Source organism: Euprymna scolopes, chromosome 17, assembly GCF_053919585.1.
Source record: "Euprymna scolopes isolate OS-2025 chromosome 17, ASM5391958v1, whole genome shotgun sequence".
NCBI classification, from domain to species: Eukaryota; Metazoa; Mollusca; class Cephalopoda; order Sepiida; family Sepiolidae; genus Euprymna; species Euprymna scolopes.
Window position 1 is genome coordinate 67,670,928 of NC_136498.1, and position 14,950 is coordinate 67,685,877.

At 30.9% G+C, this 14,950-nt stretch overlaps 1 protein-coding gene across 1 annotated transcript in view; it reads left to right on the top strand.

Moving 5' to 3' along the window:
- The window catches only part of LOC145296767 (uncharacterized), a 242,404-nt gene that overhangs the window by 202,603 nt on the left and 24,851 nt on the right, over positions 1-14,950 (top strand). Inside the window, exons 32-33 of the mRNA XM_080142821.1 lie at positions 7,434-7,464; positions 10,877-11,085. Coding sequence (XP_079998947.1) covers positions 7,434-7,464; positions 10,877-11,085 — 240 coding nt within the window. The remainder of the gene's footprint in view (positions 1-7,433; positions 7,465-10,876; positions 11,086-14,950) is intronic.

Sequence of the window (14,950 nt, forward strand, 5' to 3'; positions counted from 1 at the left end):
TTATTTATGCCATTTTTATTTTATACAAACATATTTCACTCCACAAACAAAGCAGCTAAGCTGATAAAGCAAATTATTTGTTTCCTTTCCAGATTCAAACAAATTTCACATTAGAAAAATTAATATGATATTATCTAAGTTGAAAAACTAACATAGCTTTCAATTAATAATATATATATATATATATATATATATATATATATATATATATATATCATAATTTAGTAATTTAAATTTTATGATATTAAATGGTTAAATTTCAGATCTAAAATTTTTATTATATGCAAGACAAAGAATACATTTCAATAAATATATCTCCTTAACCTATAGGATTTTGATGTTTACCCATAGGTTAAGGAGATATACTTATTGAAATGGATTCTTTGTCTTGCATATAATAAAAATTTTAGATTTGAAATTTTACCGTTTCACATCATAAAATTTAAATTACTAAATCATGATTTATTTGCTCTATCTGGTATATTGAGCAATTTTCATTTAGCTGGGATTGTCTTTATAAAATATTACAGTCAATAATATTTTGTAAGCCCGATAATCACTGGATTTACATACCAATAGATCCATTGCATTACATTATTCTGAAGAGTATATATATATATATCTATATATATATAAAAATGTAACTGTTGGTTCGTTCGGAATTGTCTAAAAAACCACTGGACGGATGGCTTCCACGTTTTAGTATAATATGTTTACTATATCCATGTATGTTTTTATATATTTCTTTTTAATTATAACATTATACTTAATTTTTCTATGATAAATAGGTGTTTTTCTTTGTACCGAGAGGCCATTTTTTTATTTGGGGGCAATTATTTATTACCGCTTCCTGTCACGTGACCAGTGTTACAATTTAGCAGTTTTCCTGCTAGATCTGGAGATTTCGTTTGCAATCTAGCGGGGAATTCTAGAAAATCTGGAGATATTTGGCACCCACACACCCGCATTAGATTATTAAAAAATAAAGAAAAGCGCGTGAAAATACTTTAAAACATAAAATAAACTCATTCATGTAAGTAAAAAAAAGTAGCATTTATTGCCTTTGGTAACAATTATTTATTGATTATTTGTTTTGTTTTTCACCTTTTTTTTTTCGACTAACCATTCTTAAATCTCACTATAAAATCGATTTTTCCAAGTACATTTTAGGGGGGGGGCATTCCAACCTCCGAAGGGGTTTGTATTACTGTACACATAGATTCGAAAAAGTTGTCAAAAAACAAATATATAACAAATAAATGTTATCAAAGGTAAGATAAGTTACTTTTCACCAAACTGGAAATATTTTTCGTGTTTTTATTCAATGTAACGTTTATTCAGCTCGAAAACTATACAGTGTTTACCGATGTATTGGAACATTCAAGATGGCGTCTGATTCTCTTTTTAACACAGTAAGTGTGAGAAGAGATGTTATAAATAAAAAAACGGATAAAATACTGTTAAAAACTCGCTCAATATATGTTACCGTGACATAGGTTGACATATATTTGGCGGGTTTTTAATAGTATTTTGAATAGTTTTTTATTTATAACACCTTTTTCCAAACTTACGGTGTTAAAGAGGGTGTGAGACGCCATCTTGAATTTTCGAATACATCGGTAAACACTGTATGTTTTTCGAGCTGAATAAATATGTTACATTGAATAAAAACACAAAAAATATATCCAGTTTGGCAGAAAAGTAACTTATATTGCCTTTGATAACATTTATTTGTTAAATATTTGTTTTATGACAACTTTTTCGAATCTGTGTACAGTAATACAAACCCCGAAAGTTCAAGATGGCGTCTCACACCCTCTTTAATACCGTAAGTTTGGAAAAAGGTGTTATAAATAAAAAACTATACAAAATACTATTAAAAACCCGCCGAATATATGTCAACCTATGTCACAGTAACATGTATTGAGCGAGTTTTTAATAGTATTTTATCCGGTTTTTTATTTATAACATCTTTTCCAAAACTTACCGTGTTAAAGAGAGAATCAGACTCCATCTTGAATGTTCCAATACATCGGTAAACACTGTATGGTTTTCGAGCTGAATAAACATGTTACATTGAATAAAAACACGAAAAATATATCCAGTTAGGTAGAAAAGTAACTTATCTTGCCTTTGATAACATTTATTTGTTATATATTTGTTTTTTGACAACTTTTTCGAATCTATGTGTACAGTAATACAAACCCATAGTGAGAAAACACGGAACATTATGGAGTTTTTTTTTGGGGGGGGATTAGCGATTTTTGAAAATTTCAGACGATAAGTTAAAAATCTAGCGATTTTCTGGACATTTCTTTCTCCTGATCTCGTGGTTTTTTTTTAAATCTCAGTTGACAACATTGCATCACTAAAAAAACACCACAGGCTTAATGTAAACAGAATGTGTTTACAATATCGGTAAATTTTAAATGGGTTTAATTACATGATTATTGATAATGTAACCATGTGATTGAACTTTAATTTAAATTAACCACACGTGGTCGCAAAATGAATGTCGACGCTCAAAGTGTATACACATTTTGACTCGTCTCTTTACTTAAAAATTCACCAAAAATCAGGAAATTAACGAATTTTAATAAAAATTGCAGTATTTTTCAAATAATGATCGCAGAATATAATGAACTAATTATTTTTACTTAACTCTTAGTGAAAATGTTTTATTTTGTTTAAACAAAAAATACCTTTACTAAAGTTATGGTTTTCAGTAGTAAATAAAAAACACAAGAATTTATTTTTGCTTTTTTTAAAGCATCGTAATTTGTAACAATAAAAAATAATTTTTACAGTAACATTACAAAAAAAAGCCCCTAAAGTTTGTGTTAATGTATTCGATATAACTCGAAGAAAAATGAATTCTAGCATACTATTCAGGAAATTAAAGATTCAATTAGATTCCTATTTCAGTCACCTAAATTATTTAGGGTGAAATGAGTTTAGGAATTTATAGCCAAACCTAAATATTTTTTTTTGGGTAAATATCCAGATATGCTACTACAGAACACCGACCACTCTAATTTGTTTGGGGGAGGGGGTGATGTTGGGGCGCGCGCGCGCCCCAACATCTCCCCCCCCCCTGCTCGCGCCCCCAATGTACAAAGTAAAATCTTCGGAAAATATTAAATGGTGTTCTAATTGGTAAATGTCGGTGCGTTACTTACGGAAAATTTGAAAATTCAATGTTCCCGGTAAAAAAAAAAAAAAAAAAAAAAAAAAAGATAAATTACCCCTCCCCCCCCCCCCACTCCAACTTGGTGTGCTTTCCTTTTCTTATTTTATTTCTTTTTCAGCTAATTTTAAATTTTCCGCCCAAAAAGCGCTATAATGTATTTTTGAAAATTCGAAAATTCTATGTCCTGGAAAAAAAAAATCCCCTCCCCCCCCAACGTAGTTTGCTTGGTGAAGCCGTCGTTTATGCTACAGCGTGCATACGCGTAGCATAAACGGAAGCTGAAAAATGGTGGAAAGAAGTTTGTGGGTTCAGGGGTAAATGCTATGCAAACGGTAAATTGCCCCAAGTTTGACTATCAGATTCGTTGTCAGCGACCTCAATTACCTATAAAAAAATAAATTAGAGTGGTCGGTGTTCTGTAGTAGCGTATCTGGATATTTACCTTTTTTTTTTCTTGCTTAAAAAAAATAGCATTAATACAGTAAGTTAGGTAAACTGACTTTTTCGTTTAAAAATGGGATTATTTCCCTTTCGTTATTAACTTTTTTTTTAAAAAAAATTTTTTTTATAAATATTTTGTGTTTTATATACATAAGGTACAATTGTTGAATGTTACTGTTTTGATTATATTCGTTTGCGGTGGGGCACAATTAAAAAAATTAAGAAAGATTAAAACGAAGCGAAATTTAAGTTTCCGTTCCATTTTTACAGCAACCGTAAAACAGTGCATACTCAGCAAGTTTTATCGTAATTTATAAGCATATTGAAACACTAAATCAGCATTTTATTTATTTTTTTGCATAATTAATGATGGAAGTATTTTTCTGTTTATTTTCTTAACATCTGTTAAAAAAAAAAATAATTTGTACATTCTCTTGAAAAAAAGAATCAAACTTTTCTCTACTTTCACATGTGTTCCATTTTAACAAACTGAGCCACAGCAACGCGTGGCCGGGTACAGCTAGTATATATATATATAAATTTAAAGGGGGTTAGAACAGTAGTCTAAAGAGCAGAGTGTATTTTAATGTGATAGTAAAATTACTAATTTAATTAAAATACAAGAAAAGAACAGTGCTCGTTGTAATGCAGATATATAAGCTTGATAGGCAAATATCCTAGAGCTACTTTAATATTTAGTAATATGATTGATAATTTAAAATTAAAAATCTGTTTCATAAGAAGGAACACAACAAAGTCAATAATTTATTGACTTTGTTGTGTTCCTTGTTATAAAACAAATTTTTAATTTTAATCTGAATTTTAAATTATCAATCACGTTACTAAATATATATATATATATATATATATATATATATATATGTTGAGCACTATCTGGAAGATAGAAAAGTTGGTCAGCTGGCTTTGTTGTGAGATGATAATTTCCTTTCGTTTGATCACTATAGATTGTCTGAATTAACATTAAGCTTTATTAATGTTAAAATTTCCCTTAATTCCGAGACAGTTTCGGTCCTTGCTAACAGATCCAAAGGTGGCTTCATTACATGGCGGTTTAGGTTCTCTCTAGCAGAGCGAAAGATGGCTTTGTTGTGGGGTTTGAATCTTTCAACCAGCAGCAATTGTCACTTCCTGCACTGATGATTGTGAAAGAATGAAACACTATTATTTGTAGGTATATAAAAAAAATAATAAAATAATTATTTATAATATATATATATATATCTATATATATATATATATATATATATGAGAGAGAGAGAGAGAGAGAGAGAGAGAGCCTAGCCGAATAAATTTATTATTTGTATAAATAATAGTTCTCACACAAGCCATCATCAAAGACCGATGGTGTTCCCTGGAGTCTGGGTGATAACAAGTCTCCCCAGATGTCCAGTAGTCTCTGTCTCTTTCAATAATCTTTGCAAATGAATTTGTATTATTGCGACAGCTACTAGTAGTAACTATTGATCTTCACTGGAATTTGGGTGGCGACAAGCCTCCGCAAGGTTTCAGTCCTCTTTGCAGTTATCCAGTGGAGGTCTGGTTAGTGCTTTCCCTTCTTAATCTTTCTATCCTCCTTAACCCTTCATGACTATTTGGTGTGGTGCTAGTTGATGCCAACACCATCATTTTTTAGGGAGGGGGGTATTTACTTATAATTTAGGGATTTCAGTTTTCCTTTTTATCTTTTTGTTTTATTTTGTGATTTTCATAAGGCCAATAAGCATTTGTAGCTCTTGTGGATTAGTTTCCACATTCAAAGATTTTCTTTAAGATTTCAACTGTTTTTAGCATTACCACCTATTGCATAGTCTCAGTCTTTCTCTTGATTCTGATTTCTCCTAGTCTTTTTTCCAAGTTCTTTCCATCTTTTTGATCTTCACCCTGTGGTCTGCTAGGATGACAAAACTTACAATTTGGCTGTTTCTTTTCTAGGTAATTATTGACATCCAGTTTCTTTGCTTAGATGAGTTTATCTGTTTGTACCTCCATGTCCCAAAGGATTTTGTGATTTTTCTGGTTTCCAGTTTGTGCTTGTACCATTTCTCCACATGTTCCAAGTGCGGATATTTGCAGAGTTCCTAGTGTGTTGCTTTTCTTACATAGTCGTGTTTGTCCTTGTATTCTTTTTAGATTAGTGTGCTGTATTCTCTTATGTGATTTACTGTTTTGTCTTTGTCCACAGTCTACATTTACTCTTTTCCTATGTTTTATCTATTTTTGCTTTAATGTGGTTAATTCTAATTGTTGTTCTGTGGAGCTGTTAGTAGAGATTCCGTTTCTCTGTTCATTTTCTTAGCCATGTTCAGGTGTTTTCATAATTCTCTTGTTATTCTAATGAATCATCTATGTAGTGCTTTCTTTCCACTTTTCTTGTCTTTTTGTTTTTGCTTTCACCATTTCATGCACTATTCATTTTGACAATGTCTCTTGCTGCGGTGATCAATCTTTCTGAGTTCCAAGTACTTTCCAAATCTTGTGTGTGTCTTCAACACAATCTTCTACACTTATCAGTCCTCTTCTCCCTTTGTTCATTTTCACATAGTTTGTCAGTATCATCTTTCAGGTGTAATACATTATGCATGCTCATTAGATTCCTCGTCTTCTGATCAAGAACCTTATGTTCTTCTTATGAATAGTCCAGAGTATCTTATTAGTTAGTGATACTGTCCAGGTGTTTATTACTTTACTTAGATTTATACCATATAGTTTTGTTTCTAAGAGTTTCCTTGTGTTTCTCAGGTCCTCTTTTACACTCTTCTCTTTCATTTCAGTAGGTTTGATGGTGTCTGCTTGCAGAGCACTTAAATATTTGTAGATATCATGTTCACAAAGTGCTCTCATCTCCTCTTGGTTGAGCAGTTTAATGCCCTCTAATGCCTCTAGTTTTCCTATTTTCATCCCTAGTAGTGCACACTTTTCCATTCTAATATGGGTGTATTTATCAGCTTTTCCAGTTCCATTTTACTTTTTACAAATAACCTCAGTTCATCCATATACATGGAGTGGTTTATTCTTTATTCTGTGTTTGCAAACTTGTATCCGGCTGCTTATTATTATTATTGTCATCATCGTCTTCTTCTTCAGTTCTACATGCACGGTTATTCTACCTCCAGACAAATGGTAAAAATAGAAATCATTATTTATGTATATGTGTGAAGCTTCACTTTTTCCTAAAATGTTTCATTTGTTTAAAACTACATCAACTATTTGTTGAATTTTTCTATGAAAGAGAGGAATAGACAATTAATGAGAAAGGCTAGATTAATATAGTTATTGTCATTGTTGTTATTATTATTATTATTTCTGTTGTCACATTTTGTGTTTGGTTGTTGTTATTGCCATTTATATGCTGATAGATAACAATGACCATAGGCTACCAGCATCTACTTTTTTTAGTCTTCCAGCATTTTCTGAACGATATTATTTTCATTGTTGGTTCTGATGGTATGGAGCGATGGTTGTACTAAGAGAAGCTTGGATATATTAGCTTCACAGGTTTAGGTCCTTTTAATAATTCAACCCCACTCACCCACCCTTTCTTTTGCTTAAAAATTTTTAAAAAATGTTTAATTTTCCAGATCATAAATGTCATATCAATGTTTTACAAAAACCTGTCTAGCCAAATATAATATGGTCAATATGGAGTAACAATCTTTACAGAATATAATTACAATAATTGATTAAATATGTTGGTATTTAATTAAAACTTATTATTATGCATATATTCTCTATTTTATGCTGAAATAATTGTATAAATAGCAAATATAATGTTTCATTTTAGGATGTCAACCTGTGCCCGTCTCCTGCCTCAGGTAAGAGAGAAATCTTGATTTATCTTGAGTTTTTTTTTTTTTTTTTTAATTATTATTACTATTATTGATAACAAATATATTAAAAGAAAGAGTTTAACAAATAATTTTAAGGAGTTTAAGCAGTTGTAATCTATATAGGATATCAATGTATGTAAAGACAATTGGTTTTAAAATATCAATTATTTGGTTCATTATTTATTGGTATATTGCATCTATGAGAAAATCCTAAAATAAATTTATGTTGCAGTGACGGTGATTCCCAAAGTGGGTAGGTGTAATTGTTTTATTGCAATATAGAACTTAATAATACTTAAATGTGGAAAAGTATAGGAAGGTTATAGCAATGCAGGGGACCGGGTGTTAAAATGATATGATGGACAAATGGAAGAGAGTCTTGTAGAGCTTGCTTTTTATATCTTCATATATCCATTTATTTTCCATATCAATCACAAATACAAAACAGTAAAATAGATTTACTGTTTGAGATAACCGAGATGGTAGAAGTCTTTGATATTTCGAGAATAAATCTCTTTTTCAGAAAGAAAGAGACCAAAAGAAATGTTGTTTAAAAAAAATAAAAGAAATGAAAAATATTATAAAAATGGAAATATGTAGGTATCAAAGACTTCTACTATCCTGGGTATCTCAAACAGTAAATCTATTTTACTGTTTTGTATTTGTGATTGATATCTATACTCCTAAAAAAATTGGGGGGGGGGGCTATTGATATTCATATTAAAAACCATTTTTTCTATATATTTAAAAAGAAAATACAACTTTGTTATATATGGGTCATGGAATTGCATTCATCTGCAAAAGATCTAACTAATTTGCATATTCTTTTAAAAATTCATTTTTTTAATTCTCAATTAGTTTTTTTTTTTTTTGGTCTTCTTATAGGATAATCATCTTTAGTTAACTATTACATGTAATTATATTCATGCAGATATTCTAGATGATTTATACTTGCATAATATTTGCATAAAAGGCTATAGTAAACAAACCTTTTTCTAAATATTTATATTTGCATTTGTTTAAATAATTTTGCCTACCAAACTCCTCTGTCAGTTTTTGGTCTACCGATATGAAACTTGATATATAGGGTATTCAAACCTATGTGAAACTTTATATTTGAGTTTTAGCCAGGGGGGGGAAATTAGTGCAAAAGTGTGAAAATTAAAAAAATGGAATTTGCCAGGTAAAGGTAGAATATGCATGCATAATGTAATAGCTATTGGTTCATGTTTTAATTTTTAGCCTTGCAGCAAACATGTCTTCAAAGCTCAAGCAATAACGTCAAAGGAAAAAGTAAATCATAAGCTAAATGTTTTGGTTTCAATTCTCAGTGATGGTGCACAAGTTATTGTTTTTTAACTTTTTAAATCATTACTATATATTGGGTCCAATATAATATAATAAATACGCAATCTGCATTAATCAAAATATCATATTTAAGCATATTTTATGACCGGGCAATGCCGGTCGGCCTACAACTTTAAAAATACATGGATATATGAAGATATAAAAAACAAGGTCTACAAAACCCTTTCGTTTGTCCTTTTTTTTTTTCCATACATCATATCATTTTAACACCTGGTTCCCTGCCTTCTTATACTCTTCCACATTTATTTACCAGCTATGCTTCAAACAAACTCTTTCCATTTTATTAATAATACTAGCGAGGGGTACCCAGCGTTTCCCGGGTGTTTTTCGGGGTATGTGAAAAAAACCCGAAGCGTTGACGACGCGCAGTTGGAAAATAGTAAAAAAAAAAATCCTGCTCCCTGTTTATTAGGAGGAGCGAAATGAAAGCTACAGTCTGATATGATGAAGTCGACATTGAACAAACGTTATTTAGCTCTCTTGAGACAACTGGCTTTCGGCCTGTTATTAGAGTCGAGTTTCGCTTTTTTTTATACTGAAAACCGAATGTAACGCGTGCCGATGCGGGAAATGTGGAATAATTAACGTTTGAAAGTCAATAAAATTAAATAGACAGGCGAGCTCTGTGGATAACTCTGAGATATTACAATTTATAGATGATATAAACAGTTTTAAGAAGTTGTGAACCGAGCAAGCGCTTCTCTGAACGAAGCCTTTCGTGGACATCGAGGAAAAGCGTACATACATACACACATACATTTTCGCTTTTATATATATAGATTGAACAGAATTAGACCCTCAAATCAAAGCAAATCAGCATCAGGAAACAAGGTTTCCACAGTTGACAGTTATTGTTGAATGTATCTTTAAGATAATTAATGTATCAGTTAGCAGAACCATATGGAAATTTCATGGTGCTTTCTATATCAATCTGTACAATTTATTTTTTATAACAATATTCCTTTTGTAATAATAATAATGAGAAATGCCTGGGTGAAAATTAGACTTTCAGTGCGCACATCAATACTGGTGTATCAATATTCCGAACTACAGTTTGACATAACGCAAAATATTATGTGTACATATAAACAAAATGCAACAACTAGTTTTTAAAGCACAGCTGCACTTACCTCCAGCTATGTATGAAATAACACCAAAAGTTTATATGAAATAATTTTTTTACAATAATTGTTATATTTAACATGAGATGATTCAAATGATTATGTACTACTAAAACAATAACACTTAAAAATAAAAATAAGTACTTACATTATCTAAGAAAGTATGGTACTTGTGCAGTATAATATGATTAAAAAAAACGCATTTTGGGTAAAAACATGTACTTATGTTATGGTAAGTAAAAATTACAGAAATTACAAAAAAAAAATAGTCAAATAAAAGATCTGCTAGAATTATTTTTTACAAAAAAAACAAAAAACAAACATTAGTGGTCCACCATTTTTTATTTTGAAATGGCAGATTACAATTATGACAAAATCATAGACTGCAGTTACCTCCCCTGGCTTTTAAGAAGTCGTCAATATTATCAAATACAATAAAGCTTTATAATTCGATAAATTTTATTTTCACTTGTAATTATTTTTCTACTCAATCATTTTTCATGATTTTTGGAATTTTTTATACTAATTTCGACATGACAAGTAAGTACATAATGTTTTTACCTAAAATGCATTTATTGGCAATCTCATCATATTGCATAAACACTGAAAGTACTTACAATATTATTTGCTTACAATATCAGTTATTAGATCAGTTATTACGATGCTTCAGTTTGAAATAGCATTTTAATTGCTGAAGATCTAGATTAAATGAACACTCAAGAATATTTGTTCTTGTATATCTTATGAACCTATCCATTTGGACCAATGCTGAACAATCCATTAAATCCATGGTATGAAATTAAAGTACCTTTAGTCATGTCTTTGAAACTTTCTGATATTACATTAAATAGATAAAGGTGATCATAAGATATTTTTGAAAATAATGTTAAAAATTTATTTATTTAAAGATAAATCAACCGATAGAGACTCGAATGATGACAGCTCCAGTGAAAGTAGCTCTGAGGAAAGCACAACAAATGCGAGTGGACCATACAATTTGCTTTTGCCTTCTGACAAGTCATCTCATTTTCAAGCAGGACCACCTGTTACATATAAGGATGACAGTATCAAAAATCTTATTGGTGCTTTTAGTCATGATATTAGACAATCTGTTCAGGTAAGTGGAAAATCTTTATTCATCAAGTTAAAAAAACAAAAATGTGCTTAGTTTAGGGAGGGGGGGAGGGATAAGTAAAAAGATAAATGCTTAAAGTAAAAGAAATATTTTACAACAAAAAAATGTCCAAAAAAGTTTAACAAGAATTAAAGTGAAATTCTCTAGTGTCAATGAAAATGAATAATCTCATTTGTCTGTTTAAATGTATTTATGTATGTATATCTGCCTAAAACTTTCGACAGAGGCAACTGATTTTCACAAGATCAGTATCATTTTGAAGCTCAACCCTTCAGATGACAAATATCGAAAAATTGGCTAAAAACATTAATTCCTTCACCCTCAATTGGGCACTTTATGCTGATAATTTCGAAAGTCATTCCTCTTTTCGATTGTCTAGCCTTAATTTAAATCTATATCACTTCTAGTTTGGCGATGGGCGTAACAGCTAAGATGTCAGGTTTTTTGTTTTTTTTTTCACATTCTTTGCTTCCTTCACAGTACGGGTTCGAGCCTGCCTGCTACCACTTTTTTTTTTTTTTTTTTTTTTTTTTTTGCTCAACACACACCTCTAAACACCGGGCACCCAGGTTATTTTTGATAAATTGTACAGATAAATTGACAAGTTTTAATGTTAATGTTTAAAAATAAATAACTAAAATCTTACAAAACTCCTACTGTTAAAAATATCTTAAAGTTAATAGAAAACAAAAAAAATAAAAAAAGATTTACTAGTTCAAATTATTATCCTCATCTTGGTTGTCACATAGATATTTCAGATGTCATATAGACACTTCAGACCTTTTTCAAGTGCCATTTTTCAGATGTCACATAGACATTTCAGACCTTTTTCAAGTGCCATTTTTCAGATGTCACATAGACATTTCAGACCTTTTTCAAGTGCCATTTTTCAGATGTCACATAGACATTTCAGACCTTTTTCAAGTGCCATTTTTCAGATGTCACATAGACATTTCAGACCTTTTTCAAGTGCCATTTTTCAGATGTCACATAGACATTTCAGACCTTTTTCAAGTGCCATTTTTCAGATGTCACATAGACATTTCAGACCTTTTTCAAGTGCCATTTTTCAGATGTCACATAGACATTTCAGACCTTTTTCAAGTGCCATTTTTCAGATGTCACATAGACATTTCAGACCTTTTTCAAGTGCCATTTTTCAGATGTCACATAGACATTTCAGACCTTTTTCAAGTGCCATTTTTCAGATGTCACATAGACATTTCAGACCTTTTTCAAGTGCCATTTTTTAGATGTCACATAGACATTTCAGACCTTTTTCAAGTGCCATTTTTCAGATGTCACATAGACATTTCAGACCTTTTTCAAGTGCCATTTTTCAGATGTCACATAGACATTTCAGACCTTTTTCAAGTGCCATTTTTCAAAATCAACTAAAATTTAAATAATACTTCCAAACGTCTAAATGGGATGAAAACATAATTCCTTATCTACAAAATCAAAAAGGAATAATATTTTTCCTTTGTTTTTAAATATAAATAAATTTTAATTCATTTATATTTCAAGTCAGTTTACATTGAAGTTTGATACTAAAAAAGCCTTTATTAATAATTGCCACAAACATTTCCTTTTATTTCATTACACCAATCTGCCATAAAATATGAAATAGTTTAAGTATAATCTTCTATATAAAAAGCAATTGTATGTGCATTTGTATGTCCAGCTAAAAGTCAAAAGCTACAAAACAAACACTCACAAAATTGGTATACAGTAGAACCCCAGGATACAGAATTAGCAGTTAGTAATAAAATACAGTACAGTATATAATACACATGTATATAATCAAATAACATTATAAATAACGCTGTAATACTGGCAAATACTGTAACCAGAAGTTAGAAAAACATTGTATTCCACATCGTAACCTGAAAAAACTGTATCCTAGGGCCACCGTATCCTGGGGTTCTACTGTATTCTTGATCAATGTTGTTGTAGATGAATAATTTAGAAAAAGTATTCAATCTCTGAAGGTAACTGAGCCAGGTTTTGTCAGAGAGGATCGTTTTTTTTTAGCATTATTATATACTAATTTCGAAAGAAAATGCCAACTCAAACTCATTACTCAAGGAATTTATTATATAAAGAAATTGTGTGTGTGTGTCTGTCTATGTTCAGCTATATGGAAATGGACTGTTGGGGAAAGAAAGGTAAAAGCAACAGAAGTAGAGGGAAGTTTTAATAAAAATAGGTCACTTTTGTATCGGGCTATGCTAGGTAGCCCTGCTAGTTACATCAAAAAGGTTGAATAATAACTTGATTACAAACTAAATTTCTGTTGGATTAAGATCTGTAAAATATGTAATAATTTAGAGAAAAAATTTAGAAAGATAATACTAATTAATAGAGGTACAAAAAAATATGAATAACAATACAGAATGGAAACGGATGTACAATCAGGTCATTGTGCTAGTAAACTTATTTAGAGACTGCAGTGTTTTGTCTATCTAGTTGTAATTCACTAATTACTGTTTCTACTTCTGCAAGATAACACTCACGTCATATGCAAGCAACATCAAACAGTTCATTCATTCATTACAATTTGTAACATAGCAATTTTATTCCGAGAAAATGATGAATAAGCATCTAGCAGATTTAAAACTTGATATGCTTACGTATTCATGTCACGGTTGCCATGGCTCATCAGGCAGCATCAAGAATGGATGATATGATGCTAAAACAGGAACAGAATCATTATAGCTAGCACAAAGGAATCAGAAGAGATAGCTACTCCCACTTAACAAGTCTTTGAGCTGACTGAGCCACAAAATTTGAGATCTTTATCATTTCTCATTTCTGTTAATGTAGTTAGACTAATATCATTCGAATGCAGCCCTGACATTTAAAAAGATAATGAAATACCAAGGTCTTATGTACGTCATGAAAAGAAACCGGAATCTTAGGAAAATATCAGTCATTCCAGTAATTATAGGAGCACCCGGACTTATGAAAAAGAATATCAAAAACTACCTGTCAAACATACTTGGTGAATCAAGTGCAAGAGAGATGCAAACAATTGCACTTAAAGGAATGGTTAGAATCTTAAAAAAAAAAAAAACATCTCTCAGTTGGATTATATGAGGTAGTGAGCAAATGTCTGGCATCCGGTAGGATGCTCCATCCACAGCTAAAAAAGACATTTTGACCGTTTAAATTCTGTTTTTCAAACTTGGAATTGATGCCATAAAGGTGGCAGCAACATCATGTCGGCTGCAGCAGTAAACTTTCCTTGAAGGAAGGTAACAATTTGTGCAGCAATCTTGGTGAACAGATTTTTATATGGTTTGAGCAAACGCATCTTAAGTGTCATTTTCACAACATTTTAGTTGATGTAACTTCTGACCTTCCTCAGGTGTATCTTGTTAAACTCGAGAATGTTTCTGTCAAACTCGGGAATTTGAACATAATTTCGAATGGAACCCTTTATTTACTTTACATGGATAGTATGCTCTCATTCCATCAGCCATAACTGGATTGAGGTAGTAAGTAATTCGCAATTGTATTTTTCAGTCGCCCATGTAATTGCTAATTACTTAGGACCTCTATCTAATTATGGGTTATGGAACGAAAACATGCTACCCCCATGAAGTAAATAAAGCGTTCCATTCAAAATTTCTATCCAAATTCCCAAGTTGAATATGATATACCTAAAGAAGTTCAGAGGTTACATCATCTGAAAAGTTGTGAAAATGACACTCAAGATGAGAACAGTAGTCCAAAGAATCCAAATAATACGAATAACCAATCCATATCTCAAAAATTCAGAAACATAGTTTGATCTATTCTACTATTGTATCCATGGTTGGCAGGAGAAGACATGGCTCCATAC